Source organism: Electrophorus electricus, chromosome 8 (assembly GCF_013358815.1).
Source record: "Electrophorus electricus isolate fEleEle1 chromosome 8, fEleEle1.pri, whole genome shotgun sequence".
NCBI classification, from domain to species: domain Eukaryota; kingdom Metazoa; phylum Chordata; class Actinopteri; order Gymnotiformes; family Gymnotidae; genus Electrophorus; species Electrophorus electricus.
Genome location: NC_049542.1, coordinates 18,593,605 through 18,621,138, shown reverse-complemented (window position 1 = coordinate 18,621,138; position 27,534 = coordinate 18,593,605). Strand labels below are relative to the sequence as shown.

The window sequence follows — 27,534 nt, the reverse complement described above, 5'->3', positions numbered from 1 at the left end:
CTTTGGCCGTGATCCTACCCAAATCGTTTCATGCGCTGAACAATTACCTTATTAATTAGTACGGACTGCTGCCTAATGGGTAAAATACGAGAGGAAGTATGCCTCTAATCCTGGCATTATTGGAAGTGTTTGAATGTATTTTTCTTGGCAACTATCTAAATACATTTCTTTTAAAAGAAATGTGCTGAGGAATAGTACTTACTACATTTATCTATACTTTCTATTATGTAGTTTGTCCCCATGTCTGTGTGTTTTGTAGTTGTGGACAGGTTATATCTTGCATGCGGAAACCCATAAACCATCAATTAGTTGTATGAATCTATACTTAATTCTTTACGAAGTATTGGGTGGTGCATTTAATTGATCAAATCAAAAGTTATTTATATAGCTCTTTTTACAACAGTTGTCTCAAAGCAGCTTTACAAATGTCCAAGTCCAAGCCCCCAGTGAGGAAGCCATGGGTGACAGTGGCAAGGAAAACCCCCACTAGAGCATGAGGAAGAAACCTTGAGAGGAACTACAACTAAAAGGGGGCCCATCCTCCTCTGGCTGACAACTGTCACCACAATAATAACAATTTAAAGAGAAAAATACATTAAAAATAAAAAAAAAAGCAATTAATGTCTAGTCCAACTTTCTAGAGGTCCTAGTCTTGTCCCGATGGTTTGCATGTGTCCGAGACCCATCCCACAAGAGAATGTCCATTAAGGGGCAATGGAGAAATTGAATTTATTGGCAATGAATTCTGGAATTGTAGAACCTTGCACAATAATCTTATTATTATACACATTACATATTATGCCGGCTTTGTGCTAGTCTCTGTGTATAATCAGTCTGAATACAAGGCTGAGTTTCATCATGGTGGAGTAATGTGAGCACCACCAGGTAACTGCAGCACAGAAGCTACATTCTGACAGCGGTGGCCTGACTCTGGTCTTAAACTGTTATCTGACAACCACAAAGGTCTTAAGGTAGAATCTGCAAATGAGTGTTCTTTTGGCAAGGCACTGTATTTATTGTTTTACACCCTACACACCGTAACGGAACATAGACATGACTGAGTTGTGCTCATTGCCAGGTGAGGGAAGAACTGAGGTACAAAAAGTCTTTTCACTCCGTAATGGGTCCAGGCACACTTGCCCTCCCCATACTGGATTCTCAAAAGATCTCTTTCACTCACATGGTAGGAGGTGTCCAAGTCTGCCTAACTTTCTCTGAAATGACTGCTTTCTGTTGGATGAGACAGTGATGTTTGCATTCAGAGTTGAAATCAAGCAAAAGTGAAATCTTTGAATCCTGAAATCCAGGTCTGGCATTTAAACCACAGTTTGCGCTTTCGTCTGGTACAAGGGTCAGAGTAGCAATGCTATCTAGATGTATTGTTTTGTTTTCTCTGAATTATAACATTGTACTAAATACAATATCAACAATATTGTGCTAAATAAAGGCATGCATCTGGTATGAGTCTACTACAGTGGAAATGCTAGGATGTGAGACATGAGGCCTGGCCAACACAGCTTATGGGTTTTGAACTCTAATAAATGTGTCCTTGCAGCTGTCTGATCTTGGATAGATCTGGCTGGGGTATGAGTGAAGGCAGCCCAGGGGTGTGCACACAGCTTAGCACAATGTTTGTCCCATTCCATCATCACTTGTCTTACATGGGAAATTCATGGATCTTTGTAGATGGCTTTTAGAGTTCACATAAATGTGTTAGCCAGTCATGTGTTAGTGTGAGGAAGGATGTTTCCTTTCACACCAGACAGTGACCTTTCCCTGCTATTGTGTGTCATTAGGACTTCCAGGGTGAAGATTGTTAGGCCAGGTGGTCAAGGATGAAGGCTAAGAAGCATTATACACATTATTTTGTGTTTATCTTAATTACAGTAGTCAAAATACAGTAGGATGCGTTTTTCCTTAAGTTACAGTGGATTCTGAGTGAGTCTGGACCTCAATAGTGAAACCTTTCTCCTGCTTGTTATCTGATCAGTCATTTAGCAAGTAGCGAAGAGCTTCCTAAGTCTGACAGTTCCCTAATTCTGACCACCTATAGCAAAGAGAGACTAGAGGAGAGACTGCAAAACCTCCAGCTAGCTTTCATGCTAACCTAGTGTTTTTTTCCTGGGCTGGCTTCCAGTGTGACAAAGATATCTACATAATACAGTACTTTTCAAAGGCTGTGGCTTACATCTGAGTGGAAATGCTTTTGCTTGTTTTAATGACATGACAAATAATGCATCTGCAGTCTGTCTGGTGTATTGCACATGCAATAAAGTAGGCTGCTGCAAAGGCCATTAGGATGAAAAGCATAAATTCACATAAATTAAGTGCGTTATTTATTGATATTCTTCTTTCATTCCATAAACTGATTTTCAACACAGTATGGTGAAAGCATAAATTCTTACATTCTGTGTGAAGATATATAACACTTCCCAACGGTAAAATGCTCAAATTACACATAAACGGACTATAGACCACCGGTCTGAAATTCTGTCTTGTAAATTGGATCACTTTTCATACATTCTTCATATGACCTATACGTTTTAGGAACACAATTTAATGATCCCTTTCTTTGTCACGTGACGCATACAAAAAGCTTTGGCACGTGTTGTTTCATAACCCTGTTTGTTCGCAGCACTCCATGCTTTGTAGCGCATATTCCCAGCACCTGTTCAAGTGGGATAATATTGTCCTTGACATAAACAAGATGGAATTTTTCGCTCGCCCCCTCCACATGGCTGGTCACGTTTGCGTGAAAGCACTTTGACTTATATTAATTCAGTTTCATATAATAGTTCAATATCAGGTATTCACAAACCATAATGTTAGTATAAATACGCATCATTACGGGTTAAGTAGGTTTGATAAAACTGATATTCATGTTATTGAGATTACGGTCTCATTAATACAATCAAAACACAAAGTGCTCCTGTGGGAAAACAGAAAACACGAGAATCAGGTAAACACGATAGTGTTTCCAGTCATCCCTCCCTTCCCTCGTTTCTTTCACTCGCGCTCATTTTTTTTTCGCACAACAAACCGGCAGGTTTCTTAGAGCGCGCCCGTACCAAGCTGTCGGACTGAATCTCTCAGCTTTTCCGGGACTTCACGATATGCCATCAGCTTCTGGGGGAGTCTTATGACCAAATAACACAGTTGCCGTTGAATTATTTTTTCTAGCACCCCTCCGTTCCTCCCTGGAAGATTGGAATCGGCGCTACGCACTGGAGGCGGGCAGAAGAGAAGACTGAAGCATGCCGTTTCTTTCTGAGAAATTCAGTGGTGGTGTGATTAGACTGTCTTTATACCAGAACCCTAAGGAATGGGCAGAGTTTGTATGATGTGTGCTGGGCTATACTATTATTAACGCTCTTCCCAAAACTTTTGAAAGATTCCTCGCCGGATGTCCTCCGCGCGTAACTGTTTCACTATGAAGTGCTCACAGTCCAGCTACGATTTAAGAAGTCTCACCAAACTTTTCTGAAATGTTATAGTCACACCCGTCTGAATGAGAGCCTATTGTCGGCTACTAAAAACTATTTGCTGCTTAACTAAAATTAAACTATTTAAAATGTCGGTGCGCTTTAATCAAAGGTCAGAGGTTTGTCAAGAATAGCGGCTCTCAGCAACATACTGATATGTTGGACAGCACTTTTGTTTTCACGTGCAGTTTTTTCGGCGTATTTATTTTCTGTAAATGTAGTAATATGGTTTTATGATCATTAATAACTGATTTAAATGCACTTTTTTGACTAATCTAATGTCAAGGAAAATTTGTTTTTGATGGGCAACACGGTCGCATTTATATCAATTACATCGACAGTTTTGGCGGATTTTTATTTGTCAAATCGATGGTTAGGTTAGATTGACTGGCTCTGTACGGTTTGTTCTATGAATATTATGTTGGGCAGTCCTTCAAATAACGGCGGTATTAGAATGCTGGCTCCCCCTGCACCGAATGACGACAGGCGGGTTGAGTTTGTCGCGCTCACGGCTGTTCAGACTGAGAGAAGCGAGCCATCCACGCCGGAACGGGGTCATCCCTCTCGTCGTACTGGGCTACTCGGCACCCCGTTGCCCGCGCCTCCAGGACCAAGAGCAAGCGCCTCAGCTGCCAGCAAACGCTACAGGAAGTTCCAGACCTGCTTGTACAACGTTTTGGAAAGACCGAGAGGATGCGCATTCATTTACCACGCGTTCATGTGAGTAATTCTTATATTCTGATAATCGACTTCTTCGACTTTATTAATTTTTGAGTTTTTGCACAGGGGGAAACACTTTAAAGAAAATCTCTCGATTACTAAGCTGATAAACTGTCTAGGAAACTAATGTTGAGGTTGCATTTTGCTCTAGCAACCGACCTGTTAATTATTCACCTGCAAGACTCTCACCTGGAGTCAGTGACTCTTGTAATTGGAATAGCCACGAAATCAGATACAACGTCTTTACATGAGTTCAGGACTTTGTTAACTACATAACATCTTAGAGTATCTACTGATGCTTTGGAGTGAAACCTAGCCAGATTCGTCATACCACACAAATAAAGTCTGCTCCTTGTGAATTTCTTTTTATTATTAGAATTTATTTGTGGCCATTAAAATTTACTGTTTCATGCAATTAGAAGCTAAGTTTGGCAAAAAGTAATTTTTATAAAATAAAAGTAATTTCATACAATTTTATAAAACAAGCCTGCATATTGTCAATAACTGGTGGCTAGTCTTGTAAGACCTAATTGAACTGCAGTGGAGTTCTGTTTATATCACCGTTGCCCTTTATGATTCACTTACTTTGTAGTTTAGGTAAGTTTTTTTTTAATGATTGGCCTTTTTCTGCCTTAGAAATTACTGATTGTCTTGGATTCTCCAAACTTGTTCTCATTATATCCACCTGGCACAGTTATGAAAGTAGAGTGCTCTATGTTGTATATCATTCAGCAATTACCGTACATTTCACTAGTCTATTAGGATCATGTCCGCTGCAGTTAAGAGCATATCAATCCAAGATGGTATAAACAGACTGATGGGTGGCATGCGGATGAGTGAGAGTGCAAGTCTAGTCCACTGCAAACATTTGAGTTAGAGAAGTAATGCAACATAGTGTAAAGAAGCCAGTTGTTATGTAGTCAAATCAAAGTGTAATACAGTCTGATGATTATTGTATAAGACTTTGCCATCCACAAAGTAAATGCTTTTCTGTGGTGCTTCTTTTTTTTATTTATATGCAGTGAGCTTATCAGAGCCTTGTAAGAGCACCAGGCTCTCCCACTCAGAACCTCAGCATGGTGGTTCTCATGGCTGCTCAGATCATCCAGTGAGGACCTTGGTTATTAATCTCATATGATGACTTTGAATTTTTAATCTTAAAATCAGTTAAATCCTTTCAGGTTTGATTACAAATGAGTAGTTTAATGTTCAAGCAAAAGCATCATATTCAGTATATCATGCTTAATTAAATTACTTTCTATCTCAAATGAAATCAGGCTGAACTGTAAAACTGTGATTCAATGATGGTTTTAGAACATGAATAGTACTAATTAACACAGTCCAGAATGTCCCCTGGATTGCCAGAGCTGTGAACCAACTTTAAGAGTTTTCATATACTGAACTATTCTTGAATCAAGACTAAATATATCTGCTTAGTTACAAATGGTCTCCACAGTGTGACTGTTGCTCTAACTGTATGACTGTAGTCAAGCTCACCAAAGGGTTTTGCCCTTTATCCATGAACAGAGAGGTGTTCTGTCTGCAGTGCTTCACCTACTGAAGTTTAAACAAGCACTGCTGTCTGTCACCATATATTTACATCAGAGGGAAACCCAAGAAGGGACAACATTCTCCCTCTGTCTCTTCTCTCTCTGTCTTGCTCGCTCTTTCTCTCATGCTCTCATACATACACAACTGTACACTAAATGGCCATTATACTCTAATGTCTCTTTATTTTTTTCCTCTTAATGAAATGGTTTTAGAGTTGCTCTTTGTAAGCCGGAAATGGTTCTAAGGTCTTTTCAGTGAGACAGCTCTCTCTACCCGTCTTAAATGTCTTGCATCGAATGTACGGACAGAGACATGTTCTAGCTATAAATCATTGCAGGAGCACGGTGAAGATGTAAGCATCTGTGCTCACTAGCTCCACAGTTATGCTGCCCCTCAGACATGTCTGGAGTCCCTAGAGGCCGTGCTGGTATCACTCGTGTAGTTGTCAAGGTTACTTCCCTTATAAAGCTCTCATGTTTCCAACCCCCTGAAACACTCCTTAGCAGTGCTGAGGGTTATGCTTTATGTAATAATGTCACTTTCATAAAGAACATAGTAAAATAAAATGTTATTTTTACAATGTGGATAATATTTCTGATATTATGACAAATACCATGTTACTTTCACACACTATCATTTTTTTAAGTCTCTCACAAACTCATGCGCAGTACTGTCAGTGCAGCCTTTCTATTCTTCACCTTTTATGAGTTTTTCCAAATACACAGTCTGTGCTGACATAAACATCCTAGTATCCTTCTGCTGTTGTGTGCCACTACAGAGAAGAGCATAGTCACAGAAGCTTTAGGTACAAATGACAAAGCTGCTGTGATACTAACATAATATACTGCTAAAATAGCATTTAAATCCATAACATTATTGTGGTAATATTCTCAATTCTATTTATTCTTCCCTTTTTATATTATACATTACACTTTTGCTTTGTTAAAGTAACACAACAGTAGCCTAACATCTTATTGGGCACAACATGTAATAGTAACAAAAGTAATATGGAATATTGTAGCATCCCTTATTTCTTTTAATTGAGGGTAATATTAATAAGTCACATGTTACATTTTGAAAGTTTCTACATTGTCTTGAACACTTCACCTGGTATGTCCGTGTACAGAAACATCACAACACATTGACTGTCATATAATGCACAAACAAACATTGCCTTCTGTATTCTCTTTAACTGTTACGCTAATCGGAATTCTACTTCCTGTAGAAGATTGAACTGAACCTATGTTGCGTGAATGTTGTCATGTTGGCCTACTTATAATGGCAATCTGTGTAGCAGGCATGAGACTTCTCCTCTGCTACATAGATATTTTTGACACCTATACAAATCTTAGAGACACCAGTCTACCTGAGATCTTACTGTAACATATGATGGTCCTATAGCATGTGAGTTGAATATGCTGCTTGAACTTTAATTGCTCTGAACTGGTGTTGCACAGCTTGGAGCAGGGCTGTTGATCTCAGAAGTGTCTCATGATCACTTAACTGAGTCTGCAGTAAAGCATGGGATGGAAATGTCTCAGCTGCTTAATTAGGCTGTTTGTGAGCATCAGCTTGGGTGGAGTTGGGGTGTTTCTCTCAGGCTGCCTCTTCTCAGTGTGTCTGCTGGGTCAACAAAGGTGAAGTGCTGTCTACAAAGGCTGTTCCATCATGTTAGCACATTTCTCCCCTGCTTTGCTTCAACTGTTGCACAAAAGACTCTGCTTCTCACGATTCTTGGGGTGTGCTTCTGTTGACATGCATGGGGCATGGCTGGAGATGGCTGGAGACATGTGTTTTGACTGAAGCTCCAGCAACGGAATAGTCATGTATACATGTTTAAGAGTGGAGCACTTTGTTCTGCTGACTCAACCTGCATGAAAGTGGGGTAGCTAAAAGCAGATCAGGCTGGTAACACCTGCTGTTCTTCCAAAAATTCTTCATGAGTATAATCTGTTGCTAGGACACAAGAGAGCGCTTTGTTGTTTCAGAAGGTTATAAAGAAGGGCCTGGTGGTTTGTTATAAGATCATTAAAGCCAAGACTTTTCTCTTCACTCTATAGATTTAATACTAGTATAATTTTGTGTCATATTTTCTCATAGTGGAGGAGTAGACTTTGGCTACTTTCATGCATAAGTCAGTCAATGTTGGGGTGAATTTTGTTTTTCAAAATAGTGGGTGTATAGAATGAGTGCTTGTAAATGGAGCAAATGCCCATGATGTAGCAAGACCTCTGGCCTCATCTGGTTCCTGTCCTGCCACAATGAGAAAAACCTATGGTGACTTCCACTGACCCATAATAGGACGTTTCTAGTTCTTCCAGCGTTCCTCACATTTCTGGGATAGCATATGATGAATCTTGTTTTTAGTCACAGTATACTATTAAATGTAATTGCTATTATTAATTTTATTTATTATTTTTATTTACATGTTTTAATTATTTTTTAAATATTACTTGTAATTCAAATTCAAATGTCTTGGACATGTAAATTCACCCTAAATATATCAAGTAGGTTATGCTCATAATATTCATGTTTAGTTTTGAGACCTCACTTAACTTAAGCACCTCTGTACTTCCTTCATATCTCTGGAATACAAAGGGAACAAGCTAAGATTCAATCAGCAAAAGAAAAGACCAAGCATAGGTGCCCTAAGGTGAAAATAACCATATTTCTGCCTTCCTTTTGGACTTTCATATTTGTTTTGCCATCATAGCCATTCCTAAACTTCACACAGTCAGCCAAAATAACCACATGCCAACAGCTCATTCTCCATCTTTTAAAAAGCTGCCCACATCACCTGAATTTGAGTAAAAAATATATAAATAATAAACATATGCTCCCTTGGTACAAATACAGCCTTGTAGAGACTGGAGCTGCATGTGTAGGAAAGGCCTTAGTGCTTACTGTGCTGTTATGCTCTTTAATAATGCATTGTTTGTGCTTTTAAAGACATTACTCAGCAATCATGATTCCGATCGGCATAGGACCCTCTTCTCTTGGGAAGGTCATCGATTTTCTCCAGTGGTGGCAAGTGCGTCGTCAGGTCTGGCCTAAGCTTGATATTACCCAGAGATCCGAGGGGCAGAGGGCCATAGTCAGGTGAGACTCCAGTGCCTGAACATGCAACCACAGCCAAACTTACTCTTCTTTTGGATTCATGATCTGCATCTGTCTAACATGGAAATGAAAGAAGCCATGTGCTCCAGTGGAGCAGCAAATTAGACAACTTTGCCAGTAAGAAAGACTGAAATGGTGTGAACGCGATCACTGGTTTCTCTTTCCTTGCTCCTTTGTAGACCCTGGAATGTAAAGGACATAGGTAAATTGTCATTGGTATTTCTATTTTTGCATCCACTGAAACACGTTCTGAATTCTGAAATAGGAATGGACCATCCACGTCATGTTATTATTATTATCCTTCACTGCTCTGAAAAGGGCAGGACATTTGACCCATGCCTGACCCTGCATACACTCTGGAAAATTTTTCCTATCTACACAGAATTTTCTTAGTGTTTTCTCATCACACCACTCTGTTATATTCAGTGTCCTGCTTTTAACTTTTTATCATGCAATCAGGCATGGCCAGGAGATGGATGCTGTTTATGAAACCATCGGCGTTAACCCTCATTATTTATAAACGGAGAAGGGGGTGGACTGCAGCGCACCCCCAACAGCTCCTGTCCACACAACAGGAGATGATCCACGGTCTGTCTGAAGAAGGCATGGTCCAGGCTGCTGGCCGTCTGCACTAATGAGCCTAGAATATTAGGGCAGCGTGAGAGCTGCAGGCAGGGGCAATGAATTACAGGTGTGGAGGGAGAGTCTGCAAGCCTGTAAGTAAGAGGAGTGCTCATACCACATGCATAGTATCATTTTGTTGCTACTGTACTAAACAGCACTGAATGTATTTTTTCTCTTGGTGTGTTTGTGGTCCTTGTAGGCATTTGGGTTTGTGTTTATTAATGAGTAAGGAGAGTGAGGCGTGTCATAAAGGGCGAGGAGGTGGAAATAAACAATTTCTGGCCTTCATCTCCATTTAACCCACACACCAGCATGTGCCTCTCCCTAGCTGGTTTTACTGCTTCACAGCGGTGAGTGTGTAAATTCTGCCCCATTAAAATCCCGAAATAGCCCCTTATTTAGATATCAGCTATGCGTCTCTCATTGGCTTTACTGAACTATTATCTCTTTCTCTCACACTATTTTAATGGGATCTGAAGCTACAGTGTGTGTTCCGCTGAACCCTGCTTCCACCAGTATCCTTCGCCTTTGCCCAGACCCTCCGCACTGGCTGGCACATGCCCAGCATGAGCTATACCTTCAAACTGCTGCTAACAGGACATGACATTTTTCGTTTCTGACACTTGTGAGCACGGGTTTGAGTCCTGTGCACTATACACATAAGAGGAACAAAAAGACCTTTAGGTAAATCGCACTGCATGACATGTTAGCCATCACAGTCATCACACCCAAACCAAGCAGGCAAATGACTTGAAACGTGCAAATGACATGAATGTTGGGTGGAGTAGAGTTTCGGATAAAGGCATGTTTGCTAGAGACTGCTGCTGAAGGCTCAAGCTCAGCAGAATGAGATAATTGAGGTGTATGCTGAGAATGCTGTCTGTTGCACACTCCTGCCTCCCGCTGGTTATGGCCAGAGATTCTGACTCACTTCATGTGCTGTTATCAGCGGAGCAGCATCCAGAGGCCAGTACATGCTGCCCTTTGAAGATACCTTCTTTTTCCATGCAGGATGGACACAAGGAGAGCTGCCATCTAATTGAGCAAAAAATGAGATTATTGTCAGAGTAATTAGATTGTGATAACGCTGAGCAGATGATTTGGTAGGATTATGGCTATCTGCTCCTGAAGATGAGGGTGTCTGGGCAGAAGACCATTGTATATGATCATACCCAGTCTACAGCACTGTTCCTCACATGAGTGATAGACGGTTACTGCATATTGCACAATATTTTATGCTTATATACTACTATTGTAAGAAAATTCTCATGAGTTATATGGGTTTATGCCTGAATTACACCTAAAATGTGATCTAGTCATCTAAGACATGATAAACAAAGAGAGTCTTACTTAACAAGAAACACATATCATACAAAGCTTCAGTGAAGTTTAACTAATTAAAATTACCTTTTTCATGATTGCATGTTTTTGTTATTGGCTGCTCCACCAACTTCTGATACAGTTTACGTTTACATTTACATTTAATGTAAAATGCCAAATGCAGTAAATGTAAATGTATATTTAAATGAAAACTACCAAAAGTGGGTGGTGCAGCCAATAACTACTTCAGTAAAAGTATCATGACTTTAAAATAATGATTATGCAAGTAGAAATAAAAATAGTCAGTTTATTAAGTAAGGAAGTACATGTTAAAAACTCTACTCGAGTAGTGTGTTACTTCATCAAATCTCAAATCTCATCACAAAAATATGTGGACTTCAAAGTTTTAAGATTGTTTCTTTCAGGCATGGTTCCTAAAGTGACTTTTACAATAGGTATTTATTACTTTTTCATAAATAAAGTTATTACACTTGCAACATTTGCAGTCTTGTACAGGTGTACAGGTGCTACCGATTTTCCATAGACCTATTATACATAATTATATGCGAACACAATCGGTTGTAACATATTTGTGCTAGCTAAGTAAACAGCTAAATGCCCTACGTATAGATGTAAATATAACAGAACAACAAAACTATGGGCAATAGAGAATTTCTCGAGAAATTTGGATTCAGCGAGTAAAAATATATAAGCTTTTTTTTTTTTTTGCTATGGATCTTTGCCTACTTCTCATGCGTTATGTTTAAGATACATGAGGTTTTTGATATCGGCTAAATATTGTACATATAACCTAGCTATGTGTCATAAGCATAGCATTGGATTTAGTGATCACTTTGTGATTAGTATCTACTTTGTGGGAATATCCAGAATTTCTTGGTCAATCTAACTAGCTTGTTATCTATCTAGCTAAATTTACATTGCAATTAGACGACCCAGGCCGACTGGCTAGCTAGCTAACCTAGCTAACTAGATTTCCTAAGTTGCTTAGCTAACAAGTTTGTCAGTATTTTGTCGGAAGAAATGTCAACATATAACATCAATAACCAACGTTAATCTTTAAAACAGCGAAAACTATATTTCTCTTGAAAACATGCACCAACATATAGCATGCATTGCTGTACGGTATGAGTTCAGCTGCAAGAGTTGTTATATAGCCATGTTTTGTTTTGTTTTCTATCAGAATATCCTTGACATCGGATCACAACGCTTTGCTTTCATAGTAATAGTGTATATTAGGGGAGGGCACTGATTTCACTCGCAGATATGTGAGCCTTAAAGGATATGGCTAGCGAAGCCAACCTACTTCTCATATATTTGATCCCTTTCGTCCCATGCAGGAAACGTTGCCTGTTCGCTGTTCGTTATGTTGGTGTGCTATTGTCCAGTTTAACGTATAGAAGCAAAACGATGGCACTCAGTGATCATTTAGGGATTCTTGACAGCCGTACAAAAAATTGCAGTTATTTAAAAATGTAACGGGACGAACGCAGATGAACATAACAGTAAAGGTACATTTTTGTCCTCGCCAATGAAGCTAGTAAAAGTACAACCCTCTTTTGAACTCTTAACAATACAATTTGTTCAAAACGTTAACCTGCTTAAGTAAATGTATCGCGGAGCAGTTGCATGTAGTTACTACTGACGTCTGTATGTGTAATACAGGACGCCAGAAGTCAGTCGTGCGATTGTGAAGTTTTTCATTGAGAGATTATACCTCAGTGTAATACGCAGAGACACTTTGAAAAATAGCTTTAACAGTTGTACTCTGTGACTCCACTGACGTGGGCCTGTCCACACAACCGTGGCTTTGAATGCAACTCGCACCACTGTAATGCAGTAGTGCTGTCCTCAGAATACCACAACCCAGCGGCACCCTCTTGCACCAACAAACCATTCGCCTAAACCTATGATCAGATCTGGCAAACTTGACCTGTATGCAGTGAGTACACGTAAATATATGTACCCCAAAATACTGTAAACTAATAACAGCAGCAGACATTTGTAGGAGAACTGTTGCGTGTGGACTGCTGGCTTCATAGTTTCTAGGATATTTGCTTCCTAATTTCTGGGTTAGGATTATGGGCTAAAACTCTTATTTATGCATTATATTTGTGCTGCACTCTAGAAGAAACTTTAATTTTAGTCCTTGAATGTGATCACGTAACATTTCTGGTATTTGGAAATAATCAGCATTTTAAAAAAGAAATAAAAAAAAAATAAAGTTCAGTAACTTCATTGGGGTTTTTTTTTTTTTTTTTTCTTCTGTTGGTAGTCATTTATCGGATAGGCTTGGAAAGACTGGCAGGTCCTTACATTCAGAGCCCTGTTCTTTTCCTGTGCTTGAAGTGCCCTGTGGACGAAGAGTTAGGCATTGGCCTTTATTGTGTGACAAAACACTGTGGAGCTTTTTGCCTCTGTTTATTTGCACTGGCCTCCTGGCAACATCTCATTGTGGCTCCCCTGTATAGGAATTCCTCTCCTGTCCCCTTTCCCACCCACCCACCAGCAGCAGCAGCAGCACCCTGTCTCTGCATCTAACAGGAAGTCAGCTGTTAGTCCCTTTCAGTTCTTTTTACAAGACTCACATTGTTGGGGTTCCAGCATTTTACAGATCAAGTCATAGTAAAAAAAAAAAAAAACAACAACAACAAAAAACCTGCTGACCTGTTGAGCGTGACCGGAATAAAATGGCCCCACAGGAAAGCAGGCCCACGGTAGTTCAGAGATGACTGCTGGGTGTAGACGAGAAACTGGAGAGAAATAAGTAGGGGATGGCAGAATTGCGTATGAGAGAGGCTTGGCAGTGCAGCAGGGAGTGACACAGTGCTTTGTCCTTGTTATAGAGTGCTGGTAAAGTCCTGATGAGAGGTGACGCAACGGATTCATTTCTCCTTTCCGGGCAGAAATGTTTCCCCTCAGGACGGTCTGTCTCTCTCACAATGTACAGTGTCTGGTTTTAGGTTTCCAGAATAAAGACAAACTGAAGCTGTTACCACTGTCATATTAGCTATGGTTATTCCCATTGTAATTTCCAAAACACTGTCTCAGGCTTACCCAAATATGTGTGTGTAATTGGTGCAATGTTAATGTTATTTTCCTTTTTTGCAGTGTATCACTATAATACATTGTGCTATTAATCCAACAGATACACAAATACTGGTTAAGTCAGATTTCCAAGACTCTTGGCATCTTGTGGAATAAAGGTCTAAAGACTAGATACTGAGTGGAAATCTCCATCCTATTATGTCTGTGAAGTTACACTAATAGGTTGAAAGAGGCTAGAATTCCATTCCTCTCATGATCCCGCCATGACGGTGGGCTCTGACTTGCACTTCCATTCAGTGGGGTTCAACTACACAGCTAGCTGCCACAGTCTGTAATATGACCCACACTGGTGTTGACACCCACTTAATCTGCACTAATCTGTGTTTATATAAGGTTATTTTTAGGGCCAGCTCAGCTGGGCATCATTTATTTTAAGTGGGCGGAGCCATCAGGTTGCCCTGGGTCACATTTCACAGCCAAAACCCAGTTACTGCTCCACCCCAGCCCTGCCCCACCATTTCAAAGGCCAGTGACACTTCAGCATCTTAACCAAAAATACATTATAAAATCTGCCTGAGAATTTCTCCACAAATGTATGCAATATTTTTGGCATTCATATTTGTGATTACCAAGCTACCAAACATTCTTTTCCTTATTGTTTTCATTCTGCAGAAATGCACAGAATGCTTTGGTTTGATGACATGTCGTGTTTACATTCTGTAACCTAACTTGAAGTCTGTTACATGTCATTTCGCAACTGTCTCTTCAGAAGGTCACTGATATTTACTGGGAAATTCATTAGGATTACAGGATATATTGAAGCATCACATAGTTTAAATCCACATGTTGTTCCTCAGTATTAATTTCTGTTTACATAAGTTATCCAGGGGACCTTATTAAGATTCACTGTGTGTGTGTGTGTGTGTGTGTGCGCGCGCATGTATGTGTATATGCTTGCACAGATGCTAGCCTCTTATTCAGCTTTTTGTCACTTCCTCCTTCCTGGTCTGTAAATGCCATACATAATAAATTCATATCATCATAACCTGTAAGTCACCACCAAACTCTTCTGTGGGTTCCTCAGTTTAATTATGTACTGTACAATGTTAGCTCCAAAAATTCCTCAGTTTGATTTATTTATATGTTGAATTTACATTTCTTCAAACTAGGCGAATAGTAATTGTAGAAATTAAGAGGTATAGATTATCCTACATTTTACATTCCTAAATATGGCAAAAATAAACTAGCATTTATAGAAACTAGAAGAAACTGGAATGTGGTGAGACGTGCCCTGCCACTGTGTGTCTGACTAAAGTGCACACTGTTTCCCTAGGCTCTATTTGTATGTGATTTAAAATGGGGTACAAACCACTTATTCTAATGGGGAACCCCTGCCAAACTCTCAGCTAAAACACAGTGACTATCAGTACCCCTCATATCTATCTCTCTCTCTCATCTCTCTTGCTCTTTCTCTACCAGCCAGTTAGTCTAAAGTCTCGTCTAAAATCTGGCTTAAGTGTTGTTAAGACCACTTTAATTTATAATGGCAGGTTCTATAAACATGCAGGGAAACCTCACCATGGAGACAGCACTAAAACAAATTCATAATATAGAGCTGTATTTATAAGCTCCGGCTTCCCTGCTCCAAACTCATAAGTCTGGTTTGTGTGTGTGTGTGTGTGTGTGTGTGTGTGTGTGTGTGTGTGTGTGTGTGTGTGTGTGTGTGTGTGTGTGTGTGTGTGTGTGTGTGTGTGTGTGTGTGTGTGTGTGTGTGTGTGAGTTGGTATTTATGTGTTTGATTGAACACACTTTTACCTGGCTAACATAATCTGTTTTTTAAAAGAGTTAGAATGGTTTTCTTAAACTGTAGTTGCCTAATTATGTATATTGTCCTTCTCCCAAAATGAAAGGAATGGAAAATATTGGCTTTAGCCCCACTGCTTGTTAGATTTGTATGATTCACTGTTATGGGCCCTTCTAGTTTATCTAAAAATAGGGAACCTCACTCTTTGCACATGTCTACTGATTACCTGGTGCACTGAATTTATATTAATGCTGACCATACACTAAAAGACTCTGAAAACTTTAAAAACTTTTAAGAGTATGACAACCTCTGACATTTAAAGACATTGTAGATTTAGACTAGGGGATCTTGCAGGATCACTATCTGCAAAACTAGATACCTTTTTCAGAATATCTTCCATCATGCTCTTGTTGGAAAGAGAAAGTGTTAAAAAAATGGATCACAAACAGAAGCTGCTTTTAGCTATAGCGGCCCTTGTGTGTCCAGTCATTCGTTCTGAAAAAAATAAATAGGCCTCCTCTGTTTCATGTCTCATCTAACTGCCAGAGATGTTCCAGTACCTGCTTTGCTGCTTCCTGTTTGGTGCTGGGCAGGTTCATCCATTGCTTGTTGACAATGTCCACATCACTATTTGCATGTGGCAAAACTAAAAACCCATGATTAATATTAAAACTTTGTTGATTTTATTCGAGCATCACAACAAAAAAAAATAGATGCTTACAACAGCTATCCTGACCACCTTACACCATACATTCAAGTAGACAGGAACATGGCAAAACTCTCATGATTGGAAATTTGTGTGTGATAGTTAAGTTACTTAAAGTCATTTGGTGCAAGGCCTAAGCATAAGTCTGGTCTGAGATATAATGCATCTGAGGCGAACTATAACACAAACAGGTGGTTTAGATTAATTTGTGCATGTACTCATTCATCCTAGTCCACTATTTTAGATGATCGTATTGATGATTAATTTTATTATATCACATAACGAGGTGCGTTTCTATTGTGCAGTCCCACTGAGTGTTATCTCTGTGTGTCCTCTCTCCAGAGCCCAATTCTCTGACTCTGCACTCTCGCAGTTTTAATAGTGTCTATTATGGGAGAATAGACAGGGAAAGCTTAGCCTAAAGGTCAGCCTGATTGGGCCATAAATACCACATCAGCAGCTCAACTCTCCATTAAAGCACACGGAGGTTTTGTGCTGCACAAAGCCATGCATCTATTGCACAATATCTTTTGTGTGTGTGTGTAAAAGGTGTGAAAGAGATTATACACCATTGGGAATGCTTGTTTAATTGCACAATTTGTTATCAAAGGGGAGGTTAATGATTCAGAAACATTAAAAAAAAGTAGATCTCATATTTTCCACATCCTTCTTTGTAAAGGTCTTTAATGCCCAAAAGTACAGAGATCCTCATGCTCTTCAGTATACTGCATAGTAGATCAGATCCTTTAGTCTGCCCATCCACAGAGATCACTGTATTCCTTTTTTGTGGTTTTCAAGTTGGATCCCCGGGTCCCACAATGCTAATGAGCCCGAAGAGGAACAAAGAGGAACATTACAAACACTTTTCACTAACTGTGTATCGCATCACAATTCATCTAACATTTACCAGTTACATTTAGCAAAAATGTTTTTAATAATTCCTACTAGAGTTGGGAATGCTCACCTAGGAACTAACTGCTAAAGGAGTCCTGGCCTGAAGAAAGGTTGAGAACCGGTTTTACTGCAGCATGTCTTAAAGCTCATTGTATTTAGCAGGTTGTAATGATTAATCCAATAAACCAGTTCAAATTGTTGGCTATGGTTAGTTGGGTTAGTTACCCTGGGGTAACAGCATTTTGTGGAGCATATAAATTACACTTGGGTTTTCCCATTGATGATTTATAACAGGGTGGAAATCTCTAAGCCAGCAATTCTTATAAAATACGAAAAGTAGCATAACCATTTAGCTACCTATTTCTCAGCATAGACCAGGAGCTATTTTAAGTATCAAAGCGAAAAAATTAGAACAAAAATACTGTCATGCCTGATAAGAAAATAAAATGGTAACACAAATAATTGACTTCTGGGCCCATAAATAAGGATAATTTTATTTGTACAGCACCACTACTTTTACATGCAGTTTACCGTTGGCCTGAATCTCATCAAATTCTAAGGATTTGATAATTCTAACTTAAACACCGCCCCAAGGTGGTGAGCTCACACAACAGCCAAACAGCAAGTGTAGGCTGATCCCTCACAGTCAATTGAAATCCCTCCCCTCTTTTTCTTGTTCCTGCTGAGATACAGGAAGAGGTGGAACCATACCCAAGTTAAAATTTAAATATGCAGGCTTTAGTAATTTAGCCCTTACTTACAGCAGTGTTTAAAGAAACGTTGACTGCTACTTTGTACTAACCCTTCACAGCTACTTCAGTCACCCAGTGGGATATGTGAGAAATGGACATGTGTATAGAGTGGGTATGCAGGAAGATTTGAGCATTCCTGATGTGATAGAAGAGGAACCTGTAACACCTAGTAATAGAACAATTTGTTCAGAAAAGTTTAATTCTTATTTCAGTTCAGCTGATTCTCGGCACTGTGTGTTGATTTACAGGTCAAGTGACTGCGAATGTTCACAGGTATGTATTTTGAATTCAGTTTTGTCACGATTCAATTTGTAGTCACAAGTCTCATGATATGGTGCATATGGAGAAACACCAGTGGTCAAAAATTGTTGCTGGTTTTCTCAAGACTGACACTGTCCAGTTTGCCAGACCCCCTTTAATAATGCGCTTTATTGTCACCACTCATTGCATAGTGCCTTACGCTCCCCACACACTGAATCCCCAGAACAGGTCTGGTGTGTGTCCTCTAACAGCTGCCCCAGTGCTGACAGAACCCTGGTGCACCCTGACTGGACCCTGACTGAGCAATGCAGTCTTTCAAGGCAACCGCAGATTCCATGTTTGAAGGCTTGGTCAAAGATGTTTGACCAGTGATCCTGTTATCGTGCTGTGAATGATAACAGTAATGGGACTATAACACTGCACATGCTCTCTTTAAATGCTCTCCATGTTGCCAGATTCACTTATCAATAGTGTTAATAGGGCTACTATCAAAGTCAGGTGTTCCCACCTGATGGTCAGAGGGCACCACTATGGCACTATGGGATGCGTGTGCCTAGATTAAATATACTTTATATTATCTGGGGGGGTTTTTCCACCAACAAATGTTGATATTGTAATTAGGGCTTGAATTATATCTGTGTTTTGTGTTTTGTGTTTTTATATGGTGAGCAAAATATTTTACGGAGGCCAGAAAGACCCGTTGCACTGCAATGGATGAGGACCACAACACAACAAAAGTGATATTTCCGGAGGACACAGAGAGGGGATGCATTTTTTTAAACAGGGTTATTTAAGGCTGTGTTCTGTACAACCTAGCAACATTAGCTAAATATGCAAGAATGCGGAGCACAAATAGTTCAATAGCTCATTCTGTATTATATATCACTGATAAAACAGTGGTAATCGTAAATATAACTTCTCACAAGCTCAGTTGACTCTGCTTCAGTTGCCACTGGGTCTCACTGGAGTTCTTCTCTGTGTCCTTTGTGAAACAAAACTTCCTTTGTGGCCCTCCCTGAGTTGTGACTGGATTTGCAGTGATTCTGAAATTGCGTTTTCCAAAATGTAGCATCTGTGTTTTCATTTTGAATAAAGTGTTTTCTGAATGTGAATTTGCATTGCATTTCATGAATTTGCAATGCATTTGTAAAATGGAGCACATGCTGTCATTTTGATGAGTATGCTTTGTGTATTTGCAGAACATTTTTAATTTGCAGTGCGATGGGTCTTCTCGGCCACTGTACAATTTGCTCTATAAATATTTTGAAGAAAACTTATCCAGAAAGAAAGGTATTTAAAGGCTATATGTACCGGATAAGCTATTTTATACTTAACTTATTCCATCTGGAATGTCTACCTGGTCTGTTCAATATTGACTGCCTCCCATTACATAAATAAATACACTCTGATGTTTTGGAACCTCTAAACTTGCTAAGACTGAGCTTACTCACCATGTGACTAATCTCAGCAGGATCGATTTAATGAGAAGTTCATTGGACCTGCCCATCACTATACTTACCTATTTGGTTTAAAAGTGAACTTGAGGGGGGTGTGGCTGGAATGTCAGACTTCAATGTTGAGCCTTCTGGAGGTTTTGTGAGCATAATTCAGTGAAACACTGATGAAGGGATGCCTACTTGATGTCCCCGGTGAAGAGATTGAGATTTTTTTCTTACTGTAATGAAGTGAGTAGGCTGGGCCCTATGTGAAGCTCTAATGGTTTGGCATAGGACAATTGAAATCTTATCCTGTGTATAATTACAATTACTTATAATTTTGTAGCTAATTATACTGAGCTTAGAGTAGGACTTATTGATATGTTAAAATGAACTACAGTGAACACTCCTGATTTTTGACACCATGCTGATATATTGACACTGCTATGCCAGATTTGAGTCAGAGCCATCTCCAGTCCCAAACCCCAGTCCAGTGTTCAGGCCATGTTACCATCAGCAGCAATTCCACATTGTAGGAGGCATTTGGAACATATTGTAGCTCAGACTCAGGAAATGTAATGGCTATACTAAACTTCAAGCTACTGACAGATAAAGTGACTAACATTATCTCATTACAGTGGCAACTGTCAATGGGTGGGATATATTAGGCAGTAAGCGAACAATCAGTTCTTGAAGTTGATGTGTTTGAGTGACTGACAAGAGCCAAATTGCGATGTCTAGACAACTGGGTATCTCAAATTGCAGGTCTTATGAGGTGTTCCCAGTATGCAGGGGATAGAACCTACCAAAAGCATTCCAAGGAAGGACAACCAGTAAACTGTCAACAAGATCACAGGGGCCCAAGGCTCATTGATGCACGTGGGAAATGAAGGCTAGCCCATCTTATACCACCAAAGAGCTAATGTAGAACAAATTGCTGAAAAATTAAACAGTAAAAAAGTCAATAAAATTCTGTGATGAGAGTGCAAGTCAGTGTTCTTACACACTAAGGACTTCATTCTATAATATAATATACAGGGTTATGAAGTGGCACTGAACAGATGAACCTTTTTTTTTTTTTTTTTTTTTTTTTTTTTTTTTTGAACTCATGGAACTGCACTAGGCTTTCCTTTTGTCCACCAAAGGAGACACAGATAGTTTTGGTCAGACTTATCCACATGAATCTGGTGGACCTTTTTCTCAATATTGCACATTGTTGCAACAATGGACATGTGAAACAAGATGAGAATGACAGTCAAGTTAATCAAATCAGGACCAGGAACAAGATGATCATTTAGGCTGGTACCCTTGTATTGTCCTGAGCAATAAAACACCACACACAGTTTGATGGCATCCTTGGGTGGTAAATCTCATGATGAGTAATGTACCATTTTTCTTCTTTGAAGCCATCATCTGCTGCTTCCTACATGTCTCCTCTTTCAATGACTTCTTTCATGAATGTAATATACTGTTTCTTGTATATCATCCTTTAAGAACTTCCTTTAGAGATTGTTGAGACAAATCCTGGTATGCAGTCTGTTAACAGGTGGAGTAGGTCTCTCCTTAAAGGACCAGGGCATCTCATAATGACCCTGAGCTTTTCTCTTTATACCTTGCTTTAGCTTGGTTTGAAAGAGAGTATCATCCTGGGACAGTTTTTTGTTTGCATCATCTATGTTTTTAAAGTCACAATCCAAAATGCAAACAGCATCTGCTGGAGTTACAACACTTTGACATCCACACAATGATGCATACTACTGGCTTTAGGTGCATCAAGGCATGGTGTTGACCATCTCAAAATGATCCATCCTAAATCAGTCTTTACGGTGTATGTATTACATTCACCTACAATTACTTGTCTTGGTGCCAAAGTACTTGAGCAGTTGTAGCCTATTAAAAGGCCAACCATACAATCCTTCAGTGATAGGTTTTCATCTATAGTGAGTGCAAGATGATTTCACTGCTAAACCTTTTCACAACTAAATGAGTTATTTTACAGAACCTAGATAAATAAGATATAGTGTCACATAATACTATAAAAAATATCACAAATCTGCAACACTATTTTCAGATGAATCAAAGAAAACTAAAATGAACATGACAATTTGCACATTGAGTAATTTAAAGATGAAAACAGTTAACAAGGATGAAACTGTTTGAAAGCAAGTTAAATACATAGTTCACATGCACAGAAATGAAAATTAATGCTATACAAGTGCATTTTACCTGAATGTATATTTAGTAGATGTCTAATTACTTTGTTCACCTACCAGCTAGACATGGAAGTTTACAAAATTGAGAATCTTTTCAGTTTGTACTTCTTTAGCATTAACTGAGCATTCCCTCCTTTTCATTATACACACAGTAACATGAGCAAGCAGAACACAGCCACACTTGACAAAATAAGAGTGCATTTTTATGTCTATTCTTCTTCTTAAAGAAAAGAATATACTAATAAATAAACACCAACACAAAAAATAAACAGAACAGGTTTTGATAGTACTTTACATAATGCACCATGCTACTCTTTAAAAATTGTTCAGTAATTGTTTGAGGACCGGGACAGAGAGTTCAATATGTTCACTTGGCCTCCAAATTCTGCAGCTCTCAGTCCAACCAAGCATCTTTTTGGATGTTCTTGAAAAACAAGTTTGATCCATGGAGGTCCCACCTCACAACCTAAAGGACTCAAACAATCTACTGCTAATATCTTGGTGCCAGATACAACAGGGCACATTAGAGGTCTTGTGGAGTCCATCCCTCAATGGGTCAGAGCTCTCTTGGTGGTATGAGCGGGATCTACAGAATATTAAGAAGGTGGCTTTAATGTTATGTCAAATCAGTGTATATATTTTATACTTTCAGTGGCATTAAGTAAAAGCTTTCCTTTCACCAAACTAGCCTTTGGTTAATTACACAAGCCTCAAGGTGTCCGTTGGAGCTTTCCCATTCCAACAGCTCAAGTAGCTATGTGCACGCCGGTATGTGAAGTATTTTGCATGGCAGGATTATCCATGAAAAGCAAACTTTGACATGCTGAACACTAGCATCTGTGGAGTCTTCCATCTTTGCCTCACATTATGAAACTCAAAAACTACTCAAATTACCTACATATAAAATGTTGCACAATCTTTTCATTTACTGTTTTTTTCAGTCTGTTCTAACCTCCTAATACCAGACAGGTGACTTGCTGAAATATTTAATCTGTTGCTCACTTATAATGATTTTAATCATTACAAATTTGTAATATTCTATAATCACTTCTTTGTAGCAGGGAAGGTTTTGTTGTGAGAAAACATATATATGAAGTTATCCACTGTGTATGAAGTTATCCACATATGTATGAAGTTATCCAGTTATCTGCAGTTCTCAATCACTATTAGGTCACAGATATTATACACCTATACATAAATAATGTAAATAAAGTTAAATATAGTTCTAATAATAAATGATCAACAGATATCCTAATATGTATGCATACCACATGTCTATTTAATTGAACTGCTATGTAACATGTCATATAAAATGTCAGATTCACATTACATTACTATACTAGAGATGTAACATCTGTTCGTGTACATTTACATTTTCTAATACAGAATAAGTATAGTCTTCATATAAAGCATGTTTACCTGTTTTATGGTCAGTGTTTTGTTTTGTTTTTTTACAGCAATGGTAGGTGCCTGTTTAACAGGCCAGTTAATACAGGGCTGCATGTGTGGACACATTTAACTGAGCTGTTCCTTAATGCCACATCCCACATAGTGCCAAGGGCCACAGGGGCCAGACCAGTGCCAAACCCCTTGGGACCAACACACTGACAAAGATTAGCTTTAAGCAATCAGGGCAATACTGAAGCCAAGACTCTATAGATTTCTTGGCAACATGGTGTTTTAGTGGTAGTTAGTTAAAACCTATATATATATATATATATATATATATATATATATATATATGTATGTATATATATATATATGTATATGTATAAAATAAAGTATTGGACATCAAGACCAGCCTATTGTGGTATTGACTGGTCTTGGATCCCATTCAAACAACACTTTATTAAAAAAATAAGCACTTTATTAAAAAAAAATCAGTTGGCAAATAACATGTATCTCCATGATAAAAATTGTTAATCTAAGCAATAAAAACCAGTGGTACTAAGAGAAGGCATCATAGCCTGAATTACTATTTGATAATGGCAGAGTATTTTATTTTTTTTACTGTCCTATTTGATAGACTTTATCAAATACCCAATAAGGTGGGATAATGGTTATAACATTTTTCTTAACAATATTTAATATATAAATAGATAAATATATTATATAAATATTTAAAATATAATATATAAATATTTAATATATAAAGCAAAACAAATAAATGTGATTCAAAACAGAAATAACTAGACTACAGCCTGAAGACCACCACAAGCACAAAGACAAAAACTGCATGCAGGGGGGTTGAGGTGGTGGTGGGGGGTGTGATGGGCTTGAATGGAGTGGTTTTCTGTGAGCTCTGGCCAAGTGTGAATTTTTGTATTATTAAGAGCACTTACTATTAAGTGCTAGCTGTGCTAAGCTAGAAGTGATGAGTGAAACAGACATGGCGGCCACTAGCACTACTGATGTGGCTGTTAGCATCGACAGGGACACTCTTAGTACTACAAAATTTACCAAGGCCCTTCAGGCACTGAAAGCGGATATATGCGACAAAATTGATTCTAAAATTGAATCTGTCTACCAGCCCTAAATAGGATATAGAAACTGCTAGGCAAGAGTTCAAAAGTTCGATTTCACAGTTACAACTCACTCTGGACGCACATGGTGACACCATACAAGAGCTGGAATGCTGTGCTTCTTCTCAGAGCAATGTTGTCACCGCCATCGAGACTACATCGTCTGAACTCTCTTCAGAAGTGAAGGAATAACATACGCATATTGAGAGTACCCGAAGGTCTAGAGGGACATTGCTCGACTGGCTTCATCGCTCAGATGCATCAAGATGTCCTAGGCCTAGATGAGAAGCTAATTTGAGCTAAACCAACCAAGGGAAAATCTCCGCAACCATTCACAGCCAGAGTCCACTGCTATCACGTCAGAGATATGATCCTCCGGCGGTGGTTGAGGCAGCCCTGCTGATCCATCAGGGAAAGAAGCTGCTTATATTCCCTGATTTTACCACTGAGGTGGCAAAACCGGGCAGCTTTCGGCCCTGTCAAAAAGCCCTCATGTGAACGCCCTGGAGTCGAATTCAGCCTTTTTTTTCTGGTGGCACTGAAAATTACCCTATCTACGGGAGGCGTCCACAAGTTCACCGATCTGTCTGCGGCTGCGGACTTTGTCAATATGAAAATGAGCTAAGGCTCGCCATGACAATTGTACCTGGAATGCTGTTAGGGGTGTCATATTTACATTTATGGCGGTTGACTTGTTAGATATCCTGCCCAAACGTCAAGGCTACCCTTTGCAGCAAGGCAAGGGGAACAGCAATTTTGATACATAAATCCATGCCATTTAAGGTTGATAATAATGGTAGATATATTATTGTAACTGGTAGAATGTTTGATATACCAGGGATACTTGCCAATGTATATGTTGCTAACTGGGACAATGAGCATTTCTTTAAGACCTTTTTAGGCCTCTTTCAGCATATACACACACACACACTACCTTATCTTCACTACCGTGACTTCAACTGCCAGCTCAATCCTTCTTTAGGCTGATCTTCAGTTAAACTTCAAACAAAGTCTGTAAAAATGATTAGATCCTTGAATGAATATACTGTGACAGATGTTTGGAGATTTCTTAATCCTACCACTAGGGCATACTCTTTTTTTTCTCACATTTACACCATACCTTTACACACATTGACTACTTTCTTCTGGACAATAGACGTCTTCCCTCAGTATGCTCTTGCCAGTACAATCCTGTTGTCATATCTGATCATGGACCTGTTACAATGGATTTAAACTGGGAAAGGGGCACTGCATCATGTCTACCATGGTGCTTTAATAACCGGTTACTTTTTGATGACAAATTCATTACCTTTCTCTCTGATCAGATTGATATATTTATTAAAATCAACAAGACAGACCTTTCTCCCTCTACCCTTTGGGAAACATTTAAAGCATACATTAAAGGGCAAATAATTTCTTACACCAGTTATGAAAAAAGGCTGAGTTAAACAAAAAAACAAAAAGTTAACTGACCTGACAGCTCAATTATCACAAATTTCATATTTATGCCACTTCTCCTGATATACTAAAAGATACTACAAGGCGAGTTAGACCTGTTGCTCAAAACTCATGATAAGGACATTCTATTTAAATGCAAATACACTTAGTTCGAACAGGGCGACAAAACCCGTAAACTTTTAGCTCATCAGCTGCATCAGAAAGTCACTGCACTTCAAATCCTTCAAATCAAAACAACCTCAGGCATCACAACTGACCCTAAGCTGATAAATGATCAGTTTAAAGAATGCTATAGTCACCTATACAACTCAGAGCTGTCAGTTGATTCTGCAGCCTTTGAAGCGTTCTTCAATGGTCTTCCTATGCCACGTGTTGATGTAGACTCATATTCAGAGTTATAAACGCCCATTACGGTAAAAGAAATAGAAAGAGCAGTTCACAGTATGCAATGTGGAAAATCCCCCAGGCCAGATGGGTCTCTGTTGAATTTTATAAAACATATTCCTTAATAAACTGTCTCCACTTCTAATTAATATGCTTAATGAATCGTACTTATCTAAATGTTTACCCAAATTATTAACACAAATATGTATTACTTTTGAAGAAGAACAAAAATCACCATTTTTGCAGTTCTTATCGGCCAATATCTCTAATTAATGTGGATGCAAAATTGATAGCTAAAGTGTAATATATGCACATGACAGGACTTGAAATGTTGGTCTTTACTTCCCTTATCTTTAGCTGGATCACATTAATTCAATCAAAATGAATGTCCTTTCTAATTTCATATACCTCTTCCAGTGCATACCAATATTCCTGACTAAATCTTTCTTCTGCAGACTAGATGGAATTATGTTAGAATTCCTTTGGAGGTGGAAAGCCTCCAAGTCTCAAGAAAATATATTTAGAAAAACCCATATGCTCAGGAGGGTTAGCACTACCCAATTTTCGATTTACTACTGGGCCTCCAAACTTTGTGTGATGCACTACTGGCTACAGTTTGACAAATCAAAGGCAGACATCTCTTTGTTAAAGATGGAGTCATTTTCCTGTAGATTGTCCTCTTTATCAGCACTTATATATTCAGTAAATCGCCCTACTGCACCCTATACTGCAAATGTTATAGGGAGATCCACACTCAAATTTTGGGCAGTTTAAATGCTATTTGGGCTTCAAGTAATTTTCATTACCTGCCCCTCTACATCACAATCACAGTTTTCTTCCATCCATTATGGATGGAGCTTTTTTGCTATGGTGAGACTCAGCTGTTGCTGATTTTAGTGACCTGTACATCCATGTTAAATTTGCATAATTTCAACAACTTTAAGATAAATTTCAGTTACCAATAATATATTTCTCCAGTATTTACAAGTCTGTAGTTTCGTCGATGCCCACACACCCCATTTTCCCTCTGAACCTGAAAGACACCCCCCCCCCCCAAATTGAATCTTCCTGAAACCGACATTAAACAAGAATTTCCAACATGTATGCCAGAATTTTCTCAGAGTACAACCACCCTCATTCTTCTATTAAAAGCCAGTGGGAGAAGGACCTAGGTGAGGAGCTGGGAGATTATATATGGGAAGCAACTCTTTCTGTGTCAGACAT

At 38.9% G+C, this 27,534-nt stretch overlaps 1 protein-coding gene across 1 annotated transcript in view; it reads left to right on the top strand.

The window, feature by feature from the left end:
* Window positions 1-3,692: 3,692 nt before the first annotated feature.
* LOC113587464 (potassium voltage-gated channel subfamily KQT member 4) overlaps window positions 3,693-27,534 on the top strand; it is a 67,938-nt gene continuing 44,096 nt past the window's right edge. The window contains exon 1 of the mRNA XM_027026129.2: window positions 3,693-4,202. Within this exon, the coding sequence (XP_026881930.2) occupies window positions 3,892-4,202 (311 nt within the window). The 5' untranslated portion in view covers window positions 3,693-3,891. The remainder of the gene's footprint in view (window positions 4,203-27,534) is intronic.